Source organism: Mandrillus leucophaeus, unplaced genomic scaffold (genome assembly GCF_000951045.1).
Source record: "Mandrillus leucophaeus isolate KB7577 unplaced genomic scaffold, Mleu.le_1.0 Scaffold787, whole genome shotgun sequence".
In the NCBI taxonomy this organism is placed as follows: domain Eukaryota; kingdom Metazoa; phylum Chordata; class Mammalia; order Primates; family Cercopithecidae; genus Mandrillus; species Mandrillus leucophaeus.
In genome coordinates this window covers 51,653-61,467 of record NW_012108552.1, presented here as the reverse complement: position 1 = coordinate 61,467, position 9,815 = coordinate 51,653, and the positions used below count along the sequence as shown (strand labels likewise).

Genomic DNA, 9,815 nt, shown 5'->3' with positions numbered 1-9,815 from the left:
TTTTTTTTTTTTTTTTTTTTGAGATGGAGTTTTGCTCTTGTTGCCCAGGCTGGAGTGCAATGGCTCACCGCAACCTCCACCTCCTGGTTCAAGCGGTTTTCCTGCCTCACCCTCCCAAGTAGCTAGGATTACAAGCATGTGCCACCATGCCTGACTGATTTTGTATTTTTAGTAGACACGGGTTTCTCCATGTTGGTCAGGCTGGTCTCAAACTCCTAACCTCAGATGATCCACCTACCTCGGCCTCCCAAAGTGCTGGGATTACAGGCGTGAGCCACTACTCCCGGCCTGCAACCACCAACTTTTTTACTGACCTCATAGATTGCCTTTTCCAGAATGTCGTATAGTTGGAATCATAAAGTTTGTCGCTTTTTCTGATTGGCTTCTTTTACTTAGTAATTAGCATGTAAGGTTCTTCTGTATCTTTTTATGGCTTGATAGCTCATTTCTTTATAGTGCTGAATAATACTCTGTTGTCTAGATGTATCACAGTTTATCCATCCACCTATGGAAGGACATCTTGGTTGCTTCCAAGCTTTGATAATTATGAATAAAGCTGCTGTAAAAAGTGTAACATTTTGCATTCTCATCAGCACTTGGTAAGCATTCTTGTTGCTTCCAATCTGTGTGTCGTCTTTGATGAGATGTCTGTTCAGGTCTTTTGCCTGGTGTTTAAATTTAATTGCTTTCTTACAGAGTTTTAAGAGTTCTTTCTATATTTTGGATGACAGTTCTTTATTGTATATGTCAGCAGTCCTCAACCTTTTTGGCACTCGGGACTGGTTTTGTGGAAGACAATTTTTCCATCGACTGGAGTGGGGGCAGGTGGTTTTGGGGTGATTCAAGTGCATTACATTTATCATGCACTTTATTTCTATTATTACATTGTAATATATAATGAAATAATTGTACAACTCATCATAATGTAGAATCAGTGAGAGCCCTGAGCTTGTTTTCCTGCAATTAGACGGTCCCATCTGGGGGTTTTATGGGATACCGTGACAGATGATCAGGCCTTAGATTCTCCTAAGGAGTGTGCAACCTAGATCCCTCACATGCACATTTCACAATAAGGGTTCGTGGTTCTATGAGAATCTAATGCTGTCACTGATCTGACAGGATACAGAGCTTAGGCAGTAATGTGAGTGATGGGGAACAGCTGTAAATACAGATGAAGCTTAACTAATTCACCTGCCATTCACCTCATGCTGTGCAGCCCAATCTGACAGGCCACGGACCAGTATTCGGGGTTGGGGACCCCTGATATGTATGATTTGCAAATATTTTCTCAGTGTCCGTGGCTTCTCTTTTCATTCTCTTGACAATGTCTTTCACAAAGCAAAAAGTTTTTAGTGACATTCAGCTTATCAATTTTTTCTTTTATGGATCATGCCTTTGGTGTCATGTCTAAAAAGTCATCACCATACCCAATGCCATATAGGTTTTCTCCTGTGTTACCTTTTAGAAAGTTTATAGTTTTGCATTTTGCATTTATGATGCATTTCAAGATAATTTTTGTGAAATGTATAAGGTCTATGTCTAGATTTACTTTTTTTCTTTTTTGCATGTGGATGTCTAGTTCTAGCATGACTTGTTGAAAATATTTTTTCTCCATTGTATTGCCTTTGCTCCTTTTTCAAAGATCAGTTGACTATAGTTTTGTGGGTCTATGTTTGCACTCTCTAATTCTGTTCCATTGATGTATTTGTCTTTTCTTTCACCATTGCCACACTGTCTTGATTACTGTAGCTTTATAGTAAGTCTTGAAGTTGGTAGTGTTAGTCCTTCAGTTTGTTTTTCTCTGTCAATATTGTGTTGCCTATATTGATTTTAGGTACTATGGAATATTATTCACAACTTTACTGATTCATAAGGTACACAGATATTTGGCTGAACACTATTTCTGGGTGTATCTGCGAGTATGTTTCCAAATGAGATTGACATTTGAATCTGTAGACTGAGTAAAGCAGATTGCCCTCTCTGTTGTGAGTGAGTAGGCCTTTTTTGAGGCCTTCCCTCTAGCTGGGACCTATACCATTGACACTTCGGTTCTTAGGCCTTTGAACTTGGACTACAACTTATAAAATGGTTCTCAAGCCTTTTTGGACTTGGACCAGAACTTATAAAATAGTTCTCAAGCCTTTGGACTTGGATTGGAACTATACCATGAGCTTTCCTGGTTTTACACCTTAGGCATAGCAGATTGTGGGACATTTCAGTCTGCATAATCATAGGAGCCAATTCCTTATTACAAATCTCTTTTTAGATATCTATTTATATGTATATATATGTACAGATATAATACATTTATCCTATTGGGTTTTTTCCTCTGAATATATGAATAGTTTATGCACTACAATTACAGTATTGAGTATTCTGAATTTAACTATGTATGTACCTTTACCAGTGAGTTTTATATTGTACTTTCAGATGATTTCTTATTGTGTGTTAGCATCCTTTTCTTTCAAGTTGAAAAATTCTCCTTAGCATTTCTGGTAAGGTAGGTCTGGTATGAAGTCTTTCATCTTTTGTTTGTCTACATATTTCTCCTTTGTGTTTGAAGAATAGCTTTGCTGGGTATAGTATTCTTAGTTGAAAGTTGTTTCCTTTTTTTTTTTCCTTCATATTCATTGAATATGTCATCTCATTCCCTCTTGGCCGGTAAGGTTTCTACTGAGAAGTGTGCTGCCAGATGTATTGGAGCTCCTTCATTTGTTACCTGTTTCTTTTCTCTTATTGCTTTTAGGATCCTTTCTTTGTCCTTAACCTGTAAGAGTTTGATTTTATGCCTTGAAGGTAGTCTTATTTGGGTTGAATCTGCTTGGTGTTCTTTGATGTTATAACTGCATATTTGTATCTTTCTCTAGGTTTGGAAAACTGTTTTTATTTCTTTGAATAAACTTTCTACCCCAATGTCTTTCTGTATTTCCCCTTTAAGGCCAATGACTCTTAGAATTGCCCTTTTGAGGCTATTTTCCAGACTTTTAAGTGTACTTCATTCATTCTTTTTCACTCCTTTTTTCTGTTTCTCCCGAGTCTGTATTTTGAAATAGCCTATCTTTGAGCTAATTATTTCTTCTGCTTGATCAATTCTGTTTACATAGTAATACATATTTTTGTTCATTAATTGAATATTTCAGCTTCAAGATTTCTGTAGGATTCTTTAAATTATTTTATTCTCTTTGTTAAATTTCCCTGAAAGATTTATGAATTCCTTCTCTGTTTTTTTAAAGTTTGTTGAGATTCCTCAAAAAGCTGTTTGGAATTCCCTGAGAAGTCGTATATCTGTACTACTCCAGGATTGGTCACTGGTGCCTCATTTAGTCTCTTTGGTGAGGTCATCTTCTCCTGACTGTTCTTGATGCTTGTGGATGTTTTTCAGTGTCTGGGCATAGAAGAGTTAGATACTTCTTCCAGTCTTTGTAGTCTGGACTTGTTAGTATCCATCATTTTTCAGAGGGCCTTCTAAGCTTTCAGAGTTAAAGTAATATCTAAGCCTGTGGTCACTGTAACCATTTCAGCCCTAGAGGGCACTCTAAGCCCAGGTATGCTGCAACTTCTGCACATTCCTGAATTCCCAGTCCTAATGGACTTAAAGGGAGAAGTTGCTGGGTTCCCAGGCAAAATCCCTCTTCTTCCCCCAAGTGGAATGAGTGTCTCTTTATGCTGGGCTGGCCGGAGTTGGGGAAGAGGTGACACAGACAATCTTGTGGCCACCACAGCTGGCCTCATGCTGGGTCATTTTTGAACTGCCATTGATGTTTACTGAAGGCCCAAGGCCACTTTAGTCAGCAGGTGATTAATCCTGTGGGGACTTGGGTCCATCCCCCCAGGGCAGAGGATTCCCTTTTGTCCCAGGGTGGGTCTAGATGTGCCATGTGGGAACAAGAGCCTGGAATCGGGGGCCTTAGGATTCTGACTGGTGCTTTGTTTTACTGTGGCTGGGCTGGTGTCTGGATTGCAAGGCAAAGTCTCCTATACCCTTCCTCTCCTTCCCCTAAGTGGAAGAAGTCTCTACACTGCACTGCCTAGAATTGGGGGAGGGGTGATGCAGGCATTCCCATGGCCACCACAGCTGGTGTCACACTTGGTTGTAGTACCCTGGGCCCACAGCCTCTGCTGAGACCAGCACAGCACTGAGGCTTACCCGAAGACTACAGTTGCTATGGTCTGGGTGCCACTGACATTTATTGGGAGCCCAAGGCCACTTTATTCAGCCAGTAGTGAAGCCGACTAGGACTCAGATTTCTCCCACTAGGGCAGTAGATATCTCTCTGTCTGTTCAAGGATGGTCTAAATGCCCCCTGTGGGCACCAATAGATTTCTCTCCAGTGCTGTGTTCCACTGTGACAGGGCAATGTGGAGTTCCAGTGCAAAGTCCCACAATTTCACTCTCCCTCCCCAAAGCACAAAGATTATCTCTCTGGGGTGTGCTGCCTGGGCTTGGGAGAGGGATGGTATAGACAGTTCAAGACTGTCCTTCCTACCTTCTTCAATGCATCTTTTCTTGTTAGGCTAAAACCAGGTACTGTGATCTCTTAACTGATTTAGTTCTTATGAAGGTGCTTTTTTGTGTGAATAGTTACTCAGTTTGATATTCTTGCAGGTCTAGGTGGTGATTGCTGGAAGATTCTGTTTGGCCACCTTTTCATACATTTCTCTGTTTTATGCAGTCCTCATCTAACTCTGTACTTTGAGTGGCCTCCAAAGCCAATCCAGTCTCAGATTTTTATTTTTTCAATAACAGGTAAAATGAAATGTTATTTTTTATTTCCTTGTTTTGCCATAGGTATGAAAGGTAAGTGCTTTTATTTGCTCTCTTTATTGATCTATATTTTTTGAGGGTATATGGAGATATTGGAATTTAAATGGTTGTCATTATTCTATGAGAACCTAGAATTTTAGCCCTTTAAGTATTTTACTGCCAAATTTCTTAGTAGCTGTTAGGTTAGACCACATAAAATTGCAATTTTTGTAGCTCAAGAACTTTTGAATATCACCAGTTTTATATGGTTCTACCTGATAGAAACATAAGCTTTTTAGTATAATTTCAAGTTGATAAAGTCTACATTTTTATCAACTTTACTGAGGTATAATTTATATACAATAAAATGCATCCATCTAGTGTACAGTTTAGTGGGTATTTACAGTTGTTTACACTTATGAAACCACCACCACTATCAAGATATAGAACATTTTTCTCCAGAAAGCTCACTTGTACCCCTTTGCACTCATCCCCACACCCTACCCCAGGCAGCCTCTAAACTGCTCTCTGTCATTAGATTAGATTTGTAAAGACCACATTTTAAAACTGACCTATGGATCTTGTGTGATTTGAAGCTTGCACACCTTGACTCTCCTTCCTCTCTATATGTCCACTAGGCTCAGGGCTTTTTCTTTTGAGAATAGGTCCACTCATCTTCTGCCTAGTACTTTAAACTTCATGTGCCTTGAACTAAGGTACATCTCTGAAGATTCATTCTGCTTTTCTCTTTCATGTCTTTGCTTATGCTGTCCTTTCTGCCTAGAAAGTTTCCACTCAACTTCACTTTCCTGGCTTATTCCTACTTACCTTTCTAAAATCAATTTATATTGCTGATTTTAGGTTGGGTTAGGTACTTCATTTATAGAAATAACTATCTTTGTTTATCTGTTAATCTCTATCAATCATGTTTTTTATTATTATATATAATAATTATTTGTGTCCTTTACTGAGGTAACAGTAGCTTCTTGAGGTTAAGAATTATGCCTTCTGCAATTTGGCCATCATGCACCTCTACACATGATATGTACTTAATAAATGTTTAATTCATGCTTAATAAGTTTCAACTTCTGCATATAGAGTTAAAACTAAATCTACATAGTATAAGTTAAAGAAGTCTTACGTAATAGGAACTAAGAAAAACTGAAGTTGAACTAATGGGTTCCTGTAAGCGTGAAGGAGAAATGGGCATAGTTCCCTTGGACTATAGTTGCACTTGCTGAAACCAGTTTTGCGTGAATTCTTTGCTCTTCAATTCTTCTTTTGCCATATATTTTTGGAACTTCACCAAACAATGTCTGTGGAGAATGATAAAGTAGCTTTGTGTAAAGTGTGCGCTATATGTAGTAAATTAAGTACAAATAAGAAGAAAAATGAGCTCTCTCTCTATATATATATACACAAATATATATACAGATATATACACAAACATACACACACACACACACACACACACTCATCCTGACTTTGTTATCATAAACCAAGAGGGACCTCAAGAACAGCTGTTGGGTTATCTGTCTACTACTAGCAAAGCCAGCTCGAAATTAACTGTGACTACTATTCCTTCTGGATGTTGTCACTGCATAGTAGACTTATGTAAGCTTTGCTGGAGGAAGTTTTAGTCAAGAGAAAAGTTCAGGGAAACATGTACAGGCACATCTGTAATCCTGAAAAAACGTATTTTTTATTTACTAAACATAATTTGTGATCATTCTTTATTGTGTAGTAATTTTTAAAATTTTGAAAGTGCTACAAGGTGCTCAAACTTATCTCAGTTTGACATTTTCAAAGCAGAAATCTTAAATTTGAAAGTTTCCCATCTTGATTAATAAAAGCCAGTTTTTTCTGTTTTATTTTATAGTCATACACAGTATGTTAAAATACAGCCTTATTTTTACTTGTAGTGTATGCAGAGAATATTTCCAAAATGGTGGGAAGAGAAAAGCACTTGAGAAAGATGAAAAAAGAGCTGTACTTGCCACTAAGACCACTCCAGCCTTAAATATGCATGAGTCTTCTAAACTTGAAGGTCATTTAACCAACCTCAGCTTTACAAACCCTGAATTTATAACTGAGTAAGTATACTTTTTCTACTTTGATTATCCTGGATAACTATTAATGTAAAATAATGCAGTGGTTCATACTAAACAATGAGCAGTTTACTTGCTTTTCCAGTAGTTACATAATAGGCTGAGAAATGCAGTTAGGTAATATTATTAAATTAAAAACTAGCATAAAATTGTAAGAGCTATCTGGAAAACTAGTGGTTCTGTAGCATGTGTTGTTCTAACTGGAAAATGAAAAAGAATAGTTCCATAAATATGATTATATAATTATATATTATGTTATATAATTATATATATTACATATATGTTATGGCTATATGTGTATATATAACATAATTGTTATATAATAGTATTATAGTTATAATGTACAGTGTAATATATAATTATATAACAATATGTAATTCTTATGTAATTATCAAAACAAAGAATCAAAACAGAAAAATCCAATTAAACCATTTAAAGTGGCTATCCACTAAGAATTTACGAATAAGGAAAAATAATGGAAGGTTATTAATAAAACCAGTTGCCATTGTTTTATTGTTGATAAGCAAATCTGCCTGCTAGTAAGATTATATGCATATAGGCACAAATTTTGTAAGTACATGACTATTATAATACAATTAATTATTAGTACAGGCATACCTCATTTATTGTGCTTTGCTTTATTGTACTTCGCAGATACTACATTTTTTACAAATTGAAAGTTTGTGGCAACCCTGAGTCAAGCAAGTCCTTTGGCACCATTTTCCCGATAGCATATACTCACTGTGGCTCTGTGATATGATTTAACTGTGTCCCTACCCAAATCTCATCTTGAGTTGTAGGTCCAATAATCTCATGTGTTGTGGGAGGGACCTCGTGGGAAATAATTGAATCATGGGAATGGTCTCCCCCATACTGTTCCCGTGGTAATGAATAAGGCTCATGAGATCTGATGGTTTTATAAGGGGTTTCCCCTTTTGCTTGGCTCTCATTCTCTCTTGCCTGCTACCATGTAAGATATGCCTTTCTCCTTCCACCATGATTGTGAGGCCTCCCCAGCAACATGGAGCTATGAGTCCATTAAACCTCTTTTTCTTTATAAATTACCCAGGCTCAGGGATGTCTTTTTTTTTTTTTTTTGACAGAGTCTCGCTCTGTCACCCAGGCTGGAGTGCAGTGGCGCAATCTCAGCTCACTGCAAGCTCCGCCTCCCGGGTTCACGCCATTCTCCTGCCTCAGCCTCCTGAGTAGCTGGGACTACAGGCGCCCACCACCGCGCCTGGCTAATTTTTTACATTTTTAGTAGAAACGGGGTTTCACCATGGTCTCGATCTCCTGACCTTGTGATCCACCCGCCTCGGCCTCCCAAAGTGCTGGGATTACAGGCGTGAGCCACCGCGCCCGGCAGGGATGTCTTTATCAGCAGCATGAAAATGCACTAATACACTGTCACATTTTGGTAATTCTCACAATATTTCAAACTTTTTCATTATTATGATGTCTGTTTTGGTGATCTGTGATCAGTGATCTTTGATGTTACTGTTGAGATTTTTAGGGGCACCATGTAGGACAGTGAACTTATCATCCATATAAGACAGTGAACTTATTCAATAAATGTCATATGTGTTCTAACTGTTCCATGGATCCACTGTTCCCCAGTCTCTGTCCCCTCTCCTCTCTCCCTACTCCTCCTTCTCCCCCTCCCGCCCTTCCCTCTCTCTTCCCCCTCATAGAATAGGCCTCTCTATTCCATAAGACACTAGGGAAATTTGGCCAGTTAATAAACCTACAATGACTTTCAAGTATTCAAGTAAAAAGAGGCACATGTCTCTGACTCTAAATCAAAAGCTAGAAGTAATTAAACTTAGGTAGGCATGTCAAAAGTTGATATAGGCTGAAAGCTAGGCCTTTTCTGCCAAAGAGTTAACCGAGTTGTGAATTCAAAGGATGAGTCATTTGCTTTTCTTTTATTTATTTTATGTTATGTTATGTTATGTTATTTTTTTATTTTATTTTATTTTATTTGAGACAGAGTCTTGCTCTGTCGCCCAGGCTGGAGTACAGTGGCGCGATCTTGGCTCACCGCAAGCTCTGCCTTCCAGGTTCACGCCATTCTCCTTCCTCAGCCTCCCAAGTAGCTGGGACTACAGATGCTCGCCACCACGCCCAGCCAATTTTTGTATTTTTAGTAGAGACGGGGTTTCACCATGTTGGCCAGGATGGTCTGTATCTCTTGACCTCGTGATCTGCCTGCCTCGGCCTCCCAAAGTGAAGGAAAAGTTATTTTTTAAATTAGAAGTGCTATTCAGTGAACATGGAAATGAGAAGAAAGTAAAACAACTTTATTGCTGATGTGGAGAAAGTTTGAGTGGTCTGGATACAAGATGAAACCAACCACAGCATTTCCTTAAGCCAATACCTAATCCAGAGCAAGGGTCTAATTCTCTTCAATTCTTTGAAGGCTAAGAGAGGTGAGGAAGCTTCAGAAGAAAGTTTGAAGCTAGCAGAGTTTGGTTCATGAGGTCTAAGAAGCCATCTCCATGACATAAAGTGCAAGGTGAAGCAGCAAGTGGTGATTTAGAAGCTGCAGCAAGTTATCCAGAAGATCTACCAAAGACCATTCATGGAGGTGGCTATAGTAAACAACTGATTTTTAATGTAGATTTAAAAGCCTTCTATTGGAAGAAGAAGATACCTTTTAGGACTTTCTTGGCTAGAGATCAGAAGTCAATACCTGACTTCAGAGCTTCAAACGACAGGCAGCCTTTCTTGTTAGGGGCTAATGCAGTGGGTGACTTTACATTGAAGCCAGTGTTCATTTACCATTTGGAAATCCTAGGACCCTTAAGAATTATGCTGAAGCTACTCTGCCTGTGTGCTCTGTAAATGGAACAAAGCCTAGATGACAGCACATCTGTTTAAAGAACAGTTTACTGAATATTTAAAGCCTACTGTTGAGATCTACTGCTCAGAAAAAAATATTCCTTTCTTTTTTTTTTTTTTTT

General features: G+C 38.4%; 1 protein-coding gene across 1 annotated transcript in view; it reads left to right on the top strand.

Annotated features, from left to right (window-relative positions):
- The window catches only part of LOC105529846 (chromosome unknown open reading frame, human C7orf60), a gene marked incomplete at its 3' end in the record, with an annotated part of 37,398 nt that extends 29,628 nt beyond the window's left edge, over positions 1 to 7,770 (top strand). Inside the window, exons 3-4 of the mRNA XM_011967087.1 lie at positions 6,667 to 6,837; positions 7,749 to 7,770. Of these exons, the coding sequence (XP_011822477.1) occupies positions 6,667 to 6,837; positions 7,749 to 7,770 (193 nt within the window). The remainder of the gene's footprint in view (positions 1 to 6,666; positions 6,838 to 7,748) is intronic.
- Between the last annotated feature and the right edge of the window lie 2,045 nt (positions 7,771 to 9,815).